At 45.2% G+C, this 18,180-nt stretch overlaps 2 protein-coding genes and 1 long non-coding RNA gene across 6 annotated transcripts in view; all 3 read left to right on the top strand.

Moving 5' to 3' along the window:
- The window catches only part of LOC135373261 (methanethiol oxidase-like), a 326,674-nt gene that overhangs the window by 98,804 nt on the left and 209,690 nt on the right, over positions 1 to 18,180 (top strand). For all 3 annotated transcript variants that reach the window (XM_064606490.1, XM_064606489.1, XM_064606491.1), the window contains exon 4: positions 11,698 to 11,815. In XM_064606490.1, coding sequence (XP_064462560.1) covers positions 11,698 to 11,815 — 118 coding nt within the window. The remainder of the gene's footprint in view (positions 1 to 11,697; positions 11,816 to 18,180) is intronic.
- On the top strand, positions 2,501 to 5,274 carry LOC135373262 (uncharacterized). Of its 2 annotated transcripts, none has more exons than XM_064606492.1 (6): positions 2,501 to 3,205; positions 3,559 to 3,678; positions 3,757 to 3,844; positions 3,995 to 4,074; positions 4,178 to 4,317; positions 4,957 to 5,274. In XM_064606492.1, the coding sequence occupies exons 3-6, from the start codon at positions 3,761 to 3,763 to the stop codon at positions 5,082 to 5,084; spliced, it is 432 nt and encodes a 143-aa protein (XP_064462562.1). In that variant the 5' UTR covers positions 2,501 to 3,205; positions 3,559 to 3,678; positions 3,757 to 3,760; the 3' UTR covers positions 5,085 to 5,274. The 2 variants fall into 2 exon arrangements, with proteins under 2 accessions (XP_064462562.1, XP_064462563.1); XM_064606493.1 differs by having other exon boundaries at positions 5,016 to 5,274.
- LOC135373265 (uncharacterized) lies at positions 12,705 to 18,072 on the top strand. Its single transcript, XR_010416389.1, has 3 exons — positions 12,705 to 12,780; positions 17,374 to 17,406; positions 17,750 to 18,072. It is a non-coding gene; the product is annotated as an uncharacterized LOC135373265 (long non-coding RNA).

Genomic DNA, 18,180 nt, shown 5'->3' on the forward strand with positions numbered 1-18,180 from the left:
ATACCCCGGCATGAAATGTGCACCGAAACCTGACCGAACATAAGCTAAGTCTCACTACTGATGCCGTTCCAACATGAAGATACCCCGGCATGAAATGTGCACCGAAACCTGACCGAACATAAGCTAAGTCTCACTACTGATGCCGTTCCAACATGAAGATACCCCGGCATGAAATGTGCACCGAAACCTGACCGAACATAAGCTAAGTCTCACTACTGAAGCCGTTCCAACATGAAGATACCCCCGGCATGAAATGTGCACCGAAACCTGACCGAACATAAGCTAAGTCTCACTACTGATGCTGTTCCAACGTGAAGATACCCCGGCATGAAATGTGCACCGAAACCTGACCGAACATAAGCTAAGTCTCACTACTGATGCCGTTCCAACATGAAGATACCCCGGCATGAAATGTGCACCGAAACCTGACCGAACATAAGCTAAGTCCCACTACTGATGCCGTTCCAACGTGATGGTGCCCCGGCATGAATTGTGCACCGAAACCTGACCGAACATAAGCTAAGTCTCACTACTGAAGCCGTTCCAACATGAAGATACCCCCGGCATGAAATGTGCACCGAAACCTGACCGAACATAAGCTAAGTCTCACTACTGAAGCCGTTCCAACATGAAGATACCCCCGGCATGAAATGTGCACCGAAACCTGACCGAACATAAGCTAAGTCTCACTACTGATGCCGTTCCAACATGAAGATACCCCGGCATGAAATGTGCACCGAAACCTGACCGAACATAAGCTAAGTCTCACTACTGATGCCGTTCCAACGTGATGGTGCCCCGGCATGAATTGTGCACCGAAACCTGACCTAACATAAGCTAAGTCTCACTACTGAAGCCGTTCCAACATGAAGATACCCCCGGCATGAAATGTGCACCGAAACCTGACCGAACATAAGCTAAGTCTCACTACTGATGCTGTTCCAACGTGAAGATACCCCCGGCATGAAATGTGCACCGAAACCTGACCGAACATAAGCTAAGTCTCACTACTGATGCTGTTCCAACGTGAAGATACCCCGGCATGAAATGTGCACCGAAACCTGACCGAACATAAGCTAAGTCTCACTACTGATGCCGTTCCAACGTGATGGTGCCCCGGCATGAATTGTGCACCGAAACCTGACCTAACATAAGCTAAGTCTCACTACTGAAGCCGTTCCAACATGAAGATACCCCCGGCATGAAATGTGCACCGAAACCTGACCGAACATAAGCTAAGTCTCACTACTGAAGCCGTTCCAACATGAAGATACCCCCGGCATGAAATGTGCACCGAAACCTGACCGAACATAAGCTAAGTCTCACTACTGATGCCGTTCCAACATGAAGATACCCCGGCATGAAATGTGCACCGAAACCTGACCGAACATAAGCTAAGTCTCACTACTGAAGCCGTTCCAACATGAAGATACCCCCGGCATGAAATGTGCACCGAAACCTGACCGAACATAAGCTAAGTCTCACTACTGAAGCCGTTCCAACATGAAGATACCCCCGGCATGAAATGTGCACCGAAACCTGACCGAACATAAGCTAAGTCTCACTACTGATGCCGTTCCAACATGAAGATACCCCGGCATGAAATGTGCACCGAAACCTGACCGAACATAAGCTAAGTCTCACTACTGAAGCCGTTCCAACATGAAGATACCCCCGGCATGAAATGTGCACCGAAACCTGACCGAACATAAGCTAAGTCTCACTACTGATGCCGTTCCAACATGAAGATACCCCGGCATGAAATGTGCACCGAAACCTGACCGAACATAAGCTAAGTCTCACTACTGATGCCGTTCCAACGTGATGGTGCCCCGGCATGAATTGTGCACCGAAACCTGACCTAACATAAGCTAAGTCTCACTACTGAAGCCGTTCCAACATGAAGATACCCCCGGCATGAAATGTGCACCGAAACCTGACCGAACATAAGCTAAGTCTCACTACTGATGCTGTTCCAACGTGAAGATACCCCGGCATGAAATGTGCACCGAAACCTGACCGAACATAAGCTAAGTCTCACTACTGATGCTGTTCCAACGTGAAGGTACCCCGGCATGAAATGTGCACTGAAACCTGACCGAACATAAGCTAAGTCTCACTACTGATGCCGTTCCAACGTGAAGATACCCCGGCATGAAATGTGCACCGAAACCTGACCTAACATAAGCTAAGTCTCACTACTGATGCCATTCCAAGGTGAAGATACCCCGCCATCAATTGTGCCCCGAAACCTGACCAAACATAAGGTAGATCTCACTACTGATGCCGTTCCAACATGAAGATAGATATATATCATGATGATGATACACTCTATAGGCGCGTTCCCATGCACGCGACGGCGACATTTTTTTCTTGTTCCGCGCAGGCAGAAGCAACAACAGGTTTCTCGCAACCGTTCGGTTTGGTTGTCAACATCGCTTCAGGTTCCGGTCGCATATAAATCGTTGAACGAGAAGCCGAGACATGGAAAAATTGTCGCTGCCGCTGTCGCTCTCGCAAATCGCGCGCTTGGGAACACGCCCTTGAGTGTGCCATCATTGCGAACATTATACCGCTGCACGGCCTGCGCAGCGTCCAACAAATGTTGCACAAATCAAAAATCAATAAAACATTTCATTAGCTGCCCAATACGACACCGCAAGTGGCTCGAAATATCAAAGCGGCTTGTTTATTTGCATCTATTCACTGTGTTATTATCCGCTGTTTAGGCGTATGTATTATGAATAATATTATTAAACAAGAGAACTGGAATGTGCAATTTTATTCTGCGTTGTTTGCATATTTGTAGTTACAGGTTCAAGTTGCGCCGTTCCTCTCCTTTAGTCGAGGCAAACTGCTAGGGCTATCGAAGCCAATCCAAGCCGCAAGCGAAGTGTACGGCATTGTTTGCTTTGTCGCCGCACGTGGTTTTGAATTGAGTGTTCATGTTGTGTGGTGTCCTGTATTTCACACGTTTCATTCACACAATTTTCTATTTGCGTAACTACGTGCAACATGCACATTTTGGTGAAGTGGCCGGGCGTGAATATGCTGGACGTTTATCCCGTCGACAGCCTGCAAGATATCGAATTAGGTTTAAGTATTTTGCATGACCCGGCAAACGTGGACATCGCTAAGGGGAAGACTTTCCTCATACAGTGGAGCAAGAATGCGGAGCCCTCTGAAGCCTTCGTCGTTGCTGCGGGTAAGTCCAGCGTGTACAGAGAAATATGCTTTGTTTTCCCAAAGCGCGAAAGGCCAGACGTTTCCGCAACCAATTACACATACGCCTTGAAGGGCGTGTGGTAATTGGAGCCTCACTGTTTCTGCCCAGTATTTGTTGCGGTCTAAATCAATCCGCAGACGTGGAATGGCGTGTCATTTAGCGCTACTAATTTAGACTTACTTACGGTTGCCTATAGTAAAAAGACATTAATCGGTTCTGCATTATTGGTCCTGTTGTAGAACCAGCCTCAGAACATCACTTTCTCATGTTTGATTGCTTGTTCATTGATTTGCTGCTGCCACAAGCCTAACTACTTGCTGATCTTCCACTAGGCCTCAGGGTGCGCACTGTACACATTGTGCAGAGCACAATCGGAAAATAGAGGAGCTTGAGCAATGAGCATACAAATGCCCGCCTGACAAAGAAGCTTCGCAGAGCCAAAGAGAAGTGTGGTAAGCTGGCTTTCTTTCTTTTTTTTTTTTTTTTTTTACATATGTTGTGACAGGCATGTAGCAGGTACTTATTTTCAGTCATATGACCAACACGGTGGATCAAATGGAAAATCTAATCCAGACTGCCTCCAACCAGAGCGCTGCTGCTGTTACAGCAGCACCAATGGTAATGTTCGTCTCACCTGCGGAATTCAGATTTTGATATTTTATTTGTGTTTGATAAGTGCGGATGAGCCGTAAGTGTGTGCTTGGAAGATATATCATTTGAAGTTAACTGTTTGCAGGATAATACGTGTAATACCTCTTTTCTATGCAGCTGGACATCGGATTAGGCGTTTGCGTGTACGCCGGTGTTCTGCACAGAATAGAGAGGAGCTGCAAAGGGGATAGGACAAGGTACGACTGCATGAGCATAGCTATCTTTGCCCAATTCGCGCATTTTTCTCTTTTGGTATCAAGTTTCATTGTTCCATTTCTTAACATGCTCTTGAACTTGCAGGCTGGCCCATGCCCTCATTTGGGCAGTGTTTTCTCCTGAGGAGATGATTGGGCAAACTTCATATGGGAGACAATGTAACGCCCACAAAGATGCTGCTCTAAAACCTGCAGTGGATGAGACACGGCGTGAAGCAGTTCTGGGTAAGGACCCCTTTCTGTCTTCATTACTGCACGTCCATTGGCATTCAAGTTCTGCATGTGTCGAGCCAGTGACACTTTGCAACACGTTCTTGGCATAACAGATTATAGCCGTGGGTCACTTTTCATTCTTTTTAATGGTGAGGAAGGTAAATTGGACGAGAACCAACAAACACTGATCATTCCATGCCGAGCGTGCTAGACGTGAATTCGACCATCATTGATATCTTTCTTTTCAGCACCATTAGTTTTTGACTAGGGTACCCGTCCAATTTAGATGATTTCAACAGAGAATGTGAAGACAAAAAATTAAACCGTAGTACTCTCATCTCATAACAAAACTGTGTATTTTTGCACCACAGTGAGGGTCGAATTCACGCCTGAGACATTTGGCATAGAATGGCCCCCTTATGTGGATCACCCCGTCCTGCATATCGGGAATGCGGGCCATTTTGAACTCTTGGCTTAGGCTGTTGTAAGTAAGCTTGCTAGTCTGGAGTGTGAGGCTATTGATTCTAAAATTCATTGTTGAGTTGTGATTTCATACAGAAAATGTCCGGCTGCTCTTGATTTGGCCAAACTCTGGCTTTGTCTACATGAAGTAGCTGGTTACTGCTTAATCAGTTACTTGTATTCCTGCAGCGTCAACCTCGCGATTTGGCTTGCTGGATCCATCACATTCATGTGGCACACTTTTGCAGTGCCATTGGCAGCAACAACCATGTTCTAAGAGTTGCAGCTGGACTGCCAGAAGTAGACCAAGATGGTAATCTGCACTTCTTTTGCACCATACAGATGCAAGAAAACAACAAGTCTGCGAGAGATCAAGGAGAGTGTTGTGTCCATGCTTTCGAAAATGGAATAATCACCCGTAATAAATTATGTGTATTATCACTAACAGATGGCTTCTTTGTTGTGAATACCAGGGGTACTGGGTGCTATATGGGGGCCAACGAGGTAAATTTGGGCATTATGTCAAAAGAAAATCAAATGAATGGCAAATAGGTGTCAAAAGAAAGACCAATTGAAGTCATAAAAGTGTCAATTGAATCGCAATTGCAGAAGTTCAAAAGAGATTCTTTTGACAAATGTCAAAAGGAAGTCCGTACCAAATAACCAAATGGAGTCAAAAGAAGTTCCAAACGTTTTTCCAAATAAATTCAAAAGCAATTCTACTGAATTTCAATTGCCTCTTTTGACTTTTTTCAATTGGAATTCTAAAGCATGTCCAAAAAAATTTTTACAAGGGCATAAATGTATATATTTTCACCAGAACTTCCTCATATTTTTTTTTTTTTTGCTGCTCACTAGGTCGAGGTAGGAGGATGAAACTCGGTGAGCTGATAGCTCGGGGAATGGCAAACACATGAAAAAAAAATATTTTCCCAAGTGCAAGGAAAGGCTGTGAAATATTTAGCCGAATATGGCAACTTTACCACAGTTCGCAATATTGGACCGGAAAAAACGTGATGTGGGCATCGTAATTCGGACGTTTCGTCAACGGCAAAACGAAGTGCTATCTGCCTATATCACGTCTGGAAAAAACTAAAAGGCGTTGTTGTCTTTTAGTTGTGACTTTTTAAGTTTACAAGGCTCCCTAACTGTTCGCACCCTTGGGACTTGCGCATAATCAGTCGCGCACTGTGAAATGGATGGCGTAGTTTATCTGCAATATTTTATTACACCCGCGACAGCAAACACAAATAATTACAGCTTCTCATCAAGTCAAAATTTTCTATTCATATGTCTCTCTTGAACAGGGCACACTGGGCAAGGCATTCAGTATCGGTCCGCGCTGACCTTGTAGGTTTTCGCTTCGCGAGAGGATTACGTCACGCGCACCTGGACCTCGTGTTTGGAGAGTGGTTGAAAGAAATGAAGATCACGCGTGCCAGGGATGGCTTTAGCCCTCTCGTAACATCCTTTCAGCCTGGTCTGTTCTTCCAGTACTTCAGAGCAGGAGACCCACAGTGGGAAAGTGTTGCGAAGATTCTCTTGAGCCCACAAAAATAGTTCCTGCGGGGTTAGAATTTGACGATCGAATGGTCTTTGGAGACTGGCTTTCGATGCGAATCTCTTTACTATGCCCCCAATCCCGTCGCAAGCACCTTTCTCATGCGATGTTCCGAAAAAGTTCCACGTCGCATGAAGTCCAGAGTCTTCGTGATGAAACCAGAGGTTGACGAAGTTATATATATATGTTTGTAAGTCAAACGTCGCCATGCCAGTACTGGACAGCTGTTTCGGCCTTCTTGGGCCTCATCAGCAGTACGCAGGCAGGCAACGTTTGAGCGGATGGCGTCAGAATGTCACGTAACACGTGATTCCTCGTGTCAGGGTGAGCTAGCTCACCTCTGAAAGCCCAGTGCAAAGCCAGTGAAGTATATTAGAGAAAAAAATAGCTTGAGCTCTTTGGCTGCACGCATAGCATATGTTTGTAAGTCAAACGTCGCCATGCCAGTACTGGACAGCTGTTTCGGTCTTCTTAGGCCTCATCAGCAGTACGCAGGCAGGCAACGTTTGAGCGGATGGCGTCAGAAGGTCCCGTGGCACGTGATGCCTCCCGTCAGGGTGTCCCAAGACACCTCTGAAAGTCCAGTGCTCCTGCTAATGTTTTTCCCCCTTATACACTTGACTGGCTTTGCACTGCCGTCCTGAAGAAGGCGGAGCTTCCGCCGAAACGTAGACTTCCCCAGACCGTTAGTTTAAATGCCAGCTTAATAAATAACTTTCCCCTACTCCCTACTTCAGTCTCTGGTGTCTTTTCTCCCCTATCTATATTCAGCATCCTGGTCGTTCGAACCTAAATTTTGTAGCATATATATATATATATATATATACATACATGGTGTCCATGCTAAGTGTGAACAGATTTTTTAAAAATATATATAACACTTTTTCCAATATGAAATCAATTGCAATATAGCATATGCTAAAGGGCACTCCCTAGCAGGACATTAGCAAAGTCCAAAGGCAGTGTCTTAATTAACTTTCATTAATTAACTTTTTAATTACAAAAGCTACAAAGTTGTACCAATGAGAACATCTGTTCATTTCGGTCACGTGATATCGTAGCCGTTTTCAGAACAAAAATCCGTTCGATAGATCGCCCGCAAAAAATTCGTGAAGGAACGCCATTTTTTTCTTTATTTTGTTCATTGCGCTTCTTAGAAGACGCGTCTTTCTTTCACCACCAATGTGAGAGGGAGAAAGAGCACACTATCGCCTCTCGCGTCCTGGAAAAAGATTAAAAGGAAACAGAAAATGCAACCCAAGATAAGGCCAGTTCCGATAGAGTCACCCCCCAAGCAGCACAATGTACTGAAAGTCGAGTGCAATAGGGGTGGACGGGTAGGTGGAGGGCCTTGAACACACTCGTAAAACTAACGAACATTGATAAGACACACACCGTCCACCCCTATTGCACTCGACGTTCAGTACATTGTGCTGCTTGGGCCGATACATTTGTTTTTGTTTTGTTTCCGCAAGTTAAAGCTCATCTTCGACGCATGAGGCGGCACTCTGCTCCTTCCCCCTCTCCCGTTGGGGATGAAGGAAATACGCGTCTTCTAAGAAGCGCAATGAACAAAATAAAGAAAAAAATGGCGTTCCTTCAGGAATTTTTGCGGGCGATCTATCGAACGGATTTTTGTTCTGAAAACGGCTACGATAACAGGTGACCGAAAGGAACCGATGTTCTCATTGGGACAATTTTGTAGCTTTTATAATTAACAAGTTAATTAATGAAAGTTAATTAAGACATTGCCTTTGGACTTTGCTAATGCCCTGCGAGGGAGTGCCCTTCAGCATATGCTATATTGCAATTGATTTCATCTTGGAAAAAGTGTTATATATATTTTTTAAAAATCTGTTCACACTTAGCTTGGACACCCTGTATATATATATATATATCTACACATGTTTACAATTTGATCGTGCACTCCCAGCCAAGGACAGCTGTTTCGCTCTACTTGGAGCTCGTCAGCCTGGCGTAGGGAAGTGAAACGATCTTGGGTCGGCACAACAGTGCGTCTCGGCGAGACGTCAATGTTCCACGGTGACGACGCCACCTGTGGAGGCCGCAGTGCAAGCCAGCGAGTACATATAAAAAGTAAAAAAATAGCAGAGGCTCTGTAGCTGCACGTTGAGCATATGTTTACAATTTGATCGTGCACTCCCAGCCAAGGACAGCTGTTTTGCTCTACTTGGAGCTCGTCAGCCTGGCGTAGGGAAGTGACACGATCTTGGGTCGGCACAACAGTGCGTCTCGGCGAGACGTCAATGTTCCACGGTGACGACGCCACCTGTGGAGGCCGCAGTGCAAGCCAGCAAGTACATATAAAAAGTAAAAAAATAGCCGAAGCTCTGTAGCTGCACGTTGAGCATATGTTTACAATTTCATCGTGCACTCCCAGCCAAGGACAGTTGTTTCGCTCTACTTGGAGCTCGTCAGCCTGGCGTAGGGAAGTGACACGATCTTGGGTCGGCACAACAGTGCGTCTCGGCGAGACGTCAATGTTCCACGGTGACGACGCCACCTGTGGAGGCCGCAGTGCAAGCCAGCAAGTACATATAAAAAGTAAAAAAATAGCCGAAGCTCTGTAGCTTCACGTTGAGCATATGTTTACAATTTGATCGTGCACTCCGAGCCAAGGACAGCTGTTTCGCTCTACTTGGAGCTCGTCAGCCTGGCGTAGGGAAGTGACACGATCTTGGGTCGGCACAACAGTGCGTCTCGGCGAGACGTCAATGTTCCACGGTGACGACGCCACCTGTGGAAGCCGCAGTGCAAGCCAGCAAGTACATATAAAAAGTAAAAAAATAGCCGAAGCTCTGTAGCTGCACGTTGAGCATGTGTTTACAATTTGATCGTGCACTCCCAGCCAAGGACAGCTGTTTCGCTCTACTTGGAGCTCGTCAGCCTGGCGTAGGGAAGTGACACGATCTTGGGTCGGCACAACAGTGCGTCTCGGCGAGACGTCAATGTTCCACGGTGACGACGCCACCTGTGGAGGCCGCAGTGCAAGCCAGCAAGTGCAGCTACAGAGCTTCGGCTATTTTTTTACTTTTTATATGTACTTGCTGGCTTGCACTGCGGCCTCCACCGGTGGCGTCGTCACCGTGGAACATTGACGTCTCGCCGAGACGCACTGTTGTGCCGACCCAAGATCGTGTCACTTCCCTACGCCAGGCTGACGAGCTCCAAGTAGAGCGAAACAGCTGTCCTTGGCTGGGAGTGCACGATCTAATTGTAAACATATGCTCAACGTGCAGCTAGAGAGCTTCGGCTATTTTTTTACTTTTTATATGTACTTGCTGGCTTGCACTGCGGCCTCCACAGGTGGCGTCGTCACCGTGGAACATTGACGTCTCGCCGAGACGCACTGTTGTGCCGACCCAAGATCGTGTCACTTCCCTACGCCAGGCTGACGAGCTCCAAGTAGAGCGAAACAGCTGTCCTTGGCTGGGAGTGCACGATCAAATTGTAAACATATGCTCAACGTGCAGCTACAGAGCTTCGGCTATTTTTTTACTTCATATGTACTTGCTGGCTTGCACTGCGGCCTCCACAGGTGGCGTCGTCACCGTGGAACATTGACGTCTCGCCGAGACGCACTGTTGTGCCGACCCAAGATCGTGTCACTTCCCTACGCCAGGCTGACGAGCTCCAAGTAGAGCGAAACAGCTGTCCTTGGCTGGGAGTGCACGATCAAATTGTAAACATATGCTCAACGTGCAGCTACAGAGCTTCGGCTATTTTTTTACTTTTTATATGTACTTGCTGGCTTGCACTGCGGCCTCCACAGGTGGCGTCGTCACCGTGGAACACTGACGTCTCGCCGAAACGCACCGTTGTGCCGACCCAAGATCGTGTCACTTCCCTACGCCAGGCTGACGAGCTCCAAGTAGAGCGAAACAGCTGTCCCTGGCTGGGAGTGCACGATCAAATTGTAAACATATGCTCAACGTGCAGCTACAGAGCTTCGGCTATTTTTTTACTTTTTATATGTACTCGCTGGCTTGCACTGCGGCCTCCACAGGTGGCGTCGTCACCGTGGAACATTGACGTCTCGCCGAGACGCACTGTTGTGCCGACCCAAGATCGTGTCACTTCCCTACGCCAGGCTGACGAGCTCCAAGTAGAGCGAAACGGCTGTCCTTGGCTGGGAGTGCACGATCAAATTGTAAACATATGCTCAACGTGCAGCTACAGAGCTTCGGCTATTTTTTTTACTTTTTATATATATATACACATATATAGATACTCATGGAATGCAGAAAGGTCAGAAAAAGGTTCCGGGCTCGAAGCCTCCGGATTTCTTGCTTCGACGTCCATTTTAAAGATCGTTTTCCGGACGGATGACGCCGCTCACACAAAGTCACTAACAACAGAACTTCCGGTCTGGGCGCCCAATGAAACATGGACCTCGTGCTTTCGTCACGCACGCGGAAATTGGAGGATGTCCACTACAAAGAGGCTAGATTTCGGCGCCGATTGCGCGAGTTGAGGAGGAAAAGCGAAGCCGGTTTTCAGCTCCCCGTTTGGCAAACTTTGTCGCCGCGCACAGCCAAAATATTTCGCGTGTGGCTTGGAGGTATATTATACCTTCGTAATAGATGCAAACGAAAGATTTGTCATACTTCTAGTCAGAGTCCCTTTAACGACGCGCCCGAATCACGATGCCCACATCACGTTTTTTTGGTCAAATATTGCGAATTTTGGTAAAATTGCCATATTCGGCTAAATATTTCACAGCCTTTCCTTGCACTTGGCAAAATAATTTGTTTTTTCACGTGTTTGCCATTCCCCGAAGTACCAGCTCACCGAGTTTCATCTTCCTACCTCGACCTAGTGAGCAGCAAAAAATGCGGAAGTTCTGGTGAAAATATATACATTTAGAACCCCAGCTCGATACGAAACATGCTTACGTCTTGGATGTTTTTCATCCAAAATGAAATTAACATGCTTCCTATATACGCTGACGGTAACCGGACCCTAATAACTTCAGCCGTTTTTCCTGGAGACGTACTCATATGCACCCCACTTTTATTGCAAGAGTTGACTTTCATCGCCGCCTTGCGCTTCAACCATACCGAATCCGGCAAAAATATTCTGTGGGTATCTCTATCTCCATGATACCAATCTGAGAAAAAAAAAGTGTCAAAATTCGTGATGGTCGAGCCACGCCATTGGATCGCTTCTTGTGGGATGGTCCTTCTCATTGTCACACCGCAGAATATGTAGCCGCTCAGTCATTGTAATACGTATGGAGGGGCAAGTACCACGCGTGATTCACAAAAATCATGCACGAACGAAAAAATAGCGCAAAACCGAAACGGCAACAGTTGAACCACTGTACTGAATGCATACCGCTTACGCAGGTAATTGAGCCACAAGAAATGCACGGTGTTGATGTGTCTGCGCCTCATACTCCGCATTGCCTGGCCACTGGACAAGTGATGATTAGCACCATGGGAGACGCCAAGGGGAACGCAAAAGGTACGGTTATTCCCTCAACACAAACCTAATCAAGTCTATAAAAGTTCACAGACGAAAGCAAGTGGGGGGGGGGGAGGGTACGCTGCCTCCAACCCCATCTCATTGCGCCACGATTTAGGCTATGTCCACACGCGCGGTTCAAAACCGTCTTGTATGAGCCGGAGTGTGGACACTACACGCACTTTATGTATGACTATGAGTAAGTATGTGCAGATACTCGATAAATTACCTTTAGGGGAGACCTGGGTGAGTTGTCACACAGGTCAGTTTTCACTCTCGCTGCTTAAAGGGACTATGAAATGATTTTTTCTCGTTTTCATCCGAAAGAAACATTTTTCGCAGTCTAGCACCGAAATTTTACTTTCCTCATGTGAGGACTATTCTCGGGAGCGAATTTATACGGAGCGGCGAAGGGAGCACAGCTGGCGCCGCGCCGTGGCGAGCTGCCGAGCGGAGACAAAGCAATCAACTTGACTGTACCACGGCCGGTTCCACGACAGGTCATCGTGACGTGTCGTGGTCCCGCCAGGAGCATGCGGCATAGGATCCCGCGTATGCGTTCATCGGGAGTGGAAATCTCCATGACGCCACCTTCCGCGCGATGGTCGCAGTCTATCGCAGTCACATCCTGTGGTTTTCGCCGATATGCCGAGATGATGCTGGATGGTTGGTTGCTCTAATGCACGTCAATATTCGCCGGGCATCCAATGTCATATGCTTCCCAGTGACGACACAGACAGCTTTTGATGCCACGCTGGAATCGGACCGCCGGAATGGAAAGACGGTGTGGTGCCATCGACTGCTTGGTTTTGTAGCGAACATTTCCGTGATTGCGATTACGAAGGGGACGCTGAAAACCTTCAACGTACTGGATACCGAGCTCAGTCTCGTTGGAATCAAGGTGTAGCGCCACCACAATACCCGTCCACATCGGGAAAGAACATCCACCTATACGGCGCAAAAGTGTGAGTACTTTTCGTTATTGGGGCTAACAAAGATCTCTCAGTCCGTGTGGTCCAAATGCTATCACAGATTTCAGGATTGCGTAAATGGGTTAATTCTCATCTGCGTGACTTGGAATCTGGCGGCCGCTTACGTCACACAAGAGGGAGAGAGAGCGTAAAAGAAAGACAAAAAAGAAGTTACCGAATCTGCAGGTTTTCTCGCTCAATTTAATCCAGTGGTCACTCATTTTAATCCCATGGTCACTGAAATTAATCCCATGGTCACTGAAATTAATCCCATGGTCACTGAAATTAATCCCATGGTCACTGAAATTAATCCCATGGTCACTGAATTTAATCCTATGGTCAACCAAATTAATCCAGTGGTCAGCTAATTTAATCCGACCCATATTATTGCATCTGCCGCCTTTGGAATCAGTATAACCCAGTAATTTATGACTACTGCTGCACGATAAGGAGATAAATTGCGAGTACTTGGTCATTTATTACATAGGTATTGCTTCATGAGTTATGACTATGCGAGACTTTGAGCTTTTCATGACTATAACCTATATTATAGTTCATGACTGAACTATTTCGGACCACCCTTGTCGTAAATGGTATAATGACATGAATTATGACTATGCGGGACTTCATGAGGTTTTCATGACTATAACCTAAATTATAGACTATAACTGGACTATTTCGGAGTAACCTCATTGCAGAGAGTAATACCCTGATGTATGACTATGTGGGATTTTACACGCTTTTCATGACTAAAACCTGCATTGTATACTATGACTGAACTATTTCGGCTACTCTTGGTGGAAATTGAGTAGTGTCATGACTTATTACTATGCGGGATTTTATACCTTTTATTACTATAACCTACATTTTAGACTATGACTGGACTATTTCGGACTACCCTTGTCGGAAATGGTAAAATGACATGAATTATGACTATGACATACTTTATTAGCTTTTCATGGCTATAACCTGCATTATGGACTATATCGGGACTATTTCGGAGTAGCCTCATTACAGAGTACCATGATCTATGACTATGTGGGATTTCATGAGCTTGTCATGACTAAAATCTGCATTGTTTACCATGACTGAACTATTGCGAACTACTCTGGTTGGACATTGAATACTGTCATGACTTATGACTATTTGGAGATTGTATGAGTTCTCATGACTATAACCTGCATTATAGGCTATCACCGGATCAGTTCGAGCTCCCCTTGTTGGAAATGGTCTAATGCCATGACCTATTGCTTTTTCAGCATTTTATGAGCTTTTTATGACTATAATATATATGAGTGGACAGTTTATCGGTGTATCGGTTATGACGAGGGCAGTGCTGGGCTCCGTTTAATGGACCATATACATCAAACTGTCAATACCCCAACAGTTACATGCCATATCATTGCACACACTGCAGTTAGGGTAGTTCAAATTAGTCTTGTGGTAGTCATTAACATAGGCTATGGTCATGAAAAGCTCATGAGATGCCAAGTAGTGGTGTCATGACATTATACCATTTCCAAAAACCCCAGCGCGAAACCGTCCGCTCATAGCCCATATAACAGATTATAGTCATAAAAAGCTCATAAAATGCTCAAATGGCAATAGGTCATGGCATTAGACTATTTCCAACAAGGGGAGCCCGTACTGATCAGGTGGTAGTCTATAATGCAGGTTATAGTCATGAAAAGCTTATAGAATCCCCAAATTGTCACAAGTCATGACATTATTCAATTTTCAACAAGAGTAGTCCGAAATAGCTCAGTCATAGTATACAATGCAGGTTTTAGTCATGAAAAACTCTTAAAATCCCACATAGTCATAGATCATGGTATTATACGCTAACCAATGCGTTACACTGAAATAGAGCACTGCAAGGGCCTAATTTTCAGGCCCGGCCGCTGCGGCCCGCACCCGACCCGGGCCCTACTTCTTCAATAGATTTGCAGCCCGGGCCCGACACAGGCCCGACTCCGCCGGCCCGGGCCCATCCCGTACTCGACTGTTTCCATGCTCAGGCTCGGTCCTAGTCCGCTTCTGCTCTGTGTGTTCTCGAGGCCCGGAGGCGTATTTAGGTTTACTAAAGAGCACAACGCAGCGAGGAAAAGGACGCAGCTAATTGGTGGACAGTGAGAAGTACACTCGAACGGATCGGCTGTGTTTCTCTGCCGGCAAGCCGCTGTGTGCTTAATGTTTACTTGCTTGGGAAGGCAGCGTGCAGTGGCGCGGGGGAAATATGTATGTACGATGCGGTTCAAGAGGGATTCATCTCCGCTCTATTGCGCATGCACCGGTGTTAGTTGCCCTGTCTCGAACTCTCGCCGAACGAAATATGTCAGAACGCCTAACCTAACTGACCCTCGTGCCGGACTCTCAGCGAGCACGCCACACCAATCATCCCCAAATGCGTGTAAGTGCACGTGTGAAATCCAGACTCATTACACGAAATAAGCGTGATCACATATAAAAAAGTGATAGTTCTCAGACGAAAATATCATGATATCCCATAACCAATAGAGAAAAAGAGTGACATGAAAATTCAGCTGTGCGGTCCCCTGAAATATGTTCGCTACATGCCCGACCATGGCGGGCATTGTCAAGCCCCTACCCAGTGGCTGAAATCCGAGCCCGGCCTAGGCCCGCTAAAAAAGGCAAAGCCCGGCCCACGGGCCGGGCCGCACTCGGGATTTCAGGTAAACCTGGGCCCGTGCAGTGCTCTACTCTGAAATAGTCCAGTGATAGTCTATAATTTAGGTTATAGTCATAAAAGCTCATGAAGTCTCGTTCATCGTTCAATTCAGGTCGTTATACCATTTCGGAGAAGGATGGCCCGAAATAGTTCAGTCATTGCCTATAATGTAGGTAATAGTCATGAAAAGCTCATAAAGTCCCGCATAGCCATAATTCATGTCATTTTACCATTTCCGACAAGAGTAGTCCGAAATAGTCCAGTCATAGTCTATAATTTAGGTTATAGCCATCATAAGCTCATAAAGTCTCGCGTAGTCATAATTCATGTCATTATACCATTTCCGACAAGGTTAGTCCGAAATAGTCCAGTCATAGTTTATAATGTAGGTTATAGTCATCAAAAGCTTATAAAACCCCGCATAGGCATAAGTCATCAATTACTCAATTTCCAAAAAGAGTAGTCCGAAATAGTGCAGTCACAGTATGCAATGCAGGTTTGAGTCATGAAAAGCCCATAAAATCCCAGTCATAGATCATGGTATTATACTCTCAATGAGGTTACTCCGAAATAGTCCAGCTATAGTTTATAATGTATGTTATAGTCATAAAAAGCTCATAAAATCCCGCAGTCATAATTCATGTCAATATACCATTTCCGACAAGGGTAGTCCGAAATAGTCCAGTCATAGTCTATAATGTAGGTTATAGCCATGATAGGCTCATAGAATCCAGCATAGTCATAATTCATGTCATTATACCATTTGCGACATGGGTAGTCCGAAATAGTCCAGTCATAGTCTATAGCGTAGGTTATAGTCATCAAAAGCTTATAAAACCCCGCATAGGCATAAGTCATCAATTACTCAATTTCCAAAAAGAGTAGTCCGAAATAGTGCAGTCACAGTATGCAATGCAGGTTTGAGTCATGAAAAGCCCATAAAATCCCAGTCATAGATCATGGTATTATACTCTCAATGAGGTTACTCCGAAATAGTCCAGCTATAGTTTATAATGTATGTTATAGTCATAAAAAGCTCATAAAATCCCGCAGTCATAATTCATGTCAATATAGCATTTCCGACAAGGGTAGTGTCCGAAATAGTCCAGTCATAGTCTATAATGTAGGTTATAGTCATGAAAGGCTCATAGAATCCCGCATAGTCGTAATTCATGTCATTATACCATTTGCGACAAGGGTAGTCCGAAATAGTCCAGTCATAGTCTATAGTGTAGGTTATAGTCATCAAAAGCTCATAAACACTGCATAGTCATAAGTCATGACATTATTCAATTTCCAACAACAGTAACCCGAAATAGTGCAGTCACAGTATACAATGCAGGGTTTAGTCATGAAAAGCCCATAAAATGCCACATAGTCATAGATCATCGTATTATACTCTCTGCAATGACGTTACTCCGAAATAGTCCAGTTATAGTATGTAATGTAGGTTATAGTCATGAAAAGCTCATAAAATCCTGCATAGTCATAACTCATGACGCAATACCAATGTAATAAATGACCAAGTATTCGCAATTTATCTCCTTATCATGCAGCAGTAGTCATAAATTACTGGGTTATACTGATTCCAATGATGGAAGATGCAATGATATGGGACGGATTAAATTGGCTGACCACTGGATTAATTTGGTTGACCATAGGATTAAATTCAGTGACCATGGGATTAAAATGAGTGACCACAGGATTAAATTGAGTGACCATTGGATTAAATTGAGCGAGAAAACCTGTAGTCACTAAACTCAGGTGGTGCATTGTTCATAAAAATAGACTTCGCTTAGCATGGTTTTAGAAGGCATACTTCAGCAGAATATTTATGTAATATATTGAACATATGTATCCGTTCTTTTCTCTTCACTCGTCTGCTTTCATGTTTACAGGTGACTTCCTTAGCGGAGCCTGAAACCCCTGAGGTGAGACAGCACGACCACTGCAACTCTGTTTTCAGAGCAGACAAATGCTGTGCACCCTCCTTCCAGATTTCTCTTTGCAGCAGTGTGTTGCCTACCGTTCGGACTTTGTATATTGTTCACAATATTTTTTGTTGTTATTTGATTTGAGTTTGCTTTATCATGTGCACAAATATGATGTTGAGGATGACATTTTCTTGTTTACACCTGAATAAGCTAGGATGCTTTTAAGAGGTGCAGAATTTTGTTCTTATCTTATAATAATTGCCCAGGTGGATTACGTCCATTTGCATTCACCGGTACAGGAGTTGCACACTGTGTTATTCATTTTCTTCTCTCAAACCAGGGCGGCCCATGTGTATGGCAGCGGAAGTCTTTCGCCAGGGTAACATGCCAGAACAACTCCATCGCCTCTAAACAACCTTCACCTCTAAAACAAAGAAACCTACGTTTGACGCACTATGTCCTCATACGATTTTGTTCCTGCTACAACTCTGCACTTTGTTTTACATTACCAAAATAACCATACCAGCCATTACCATATCCGTGGTGCACTGCGTGTTCAACCAGTTCAACTTGCTCTGGGCATCCTGTAAAGCCTTATGTAACCCAATAGTATAAGGTGGCAATGAAGCAGGCGAGCTGGTGTCGATAGTTTGTGTCCCTCAGTATGGGGGTTATGGATGTATTACATAGCATTTGAAACAATAAACGTGTTAAACAACAAACAGTTATCAGAAATAAATACGATGTTCAGAATACTCTTACAGAATACGC

Source organism: Ornithodoros turicata, unplaced genomic scaffold, assembly GCF_037126465.1.
Source record: "Ornithodoros turicata isolate Travis unplaced genomic scaffold, ASM3712646v1 Chromosome23, whole genome shotgun sequence".
Lineage (NCBI taxonomy): Eukaryota > Metazoa > Arthropoda > Arachnida > Ixodida > Argasidae > Ornithodoros > Ornithodoros turicata.

Coding starts and splice junctions, on each gene's coding strand:
- LOC135373262 (XM_064606492.1), top strand. CDS start 3,761: ATGACCAACACGGTGGATCAAATGGAAAATCTAATCCAGACTGCCTCC. Junction 4,075..4,177: donor TGCAAAGGGGATAGGACAAG/GTACGACTGCAT, acceptor TTGAACTTGCAG/GCTGGCCCATGCCCTCATTT. Junction 4,318..4,956: donor ACGGCGTGAAGCAGTTCTGG/GTAAGGACCCCT, acceptor GTATTCCTGCAG/CGTCAACCTCGCGATTTGGC.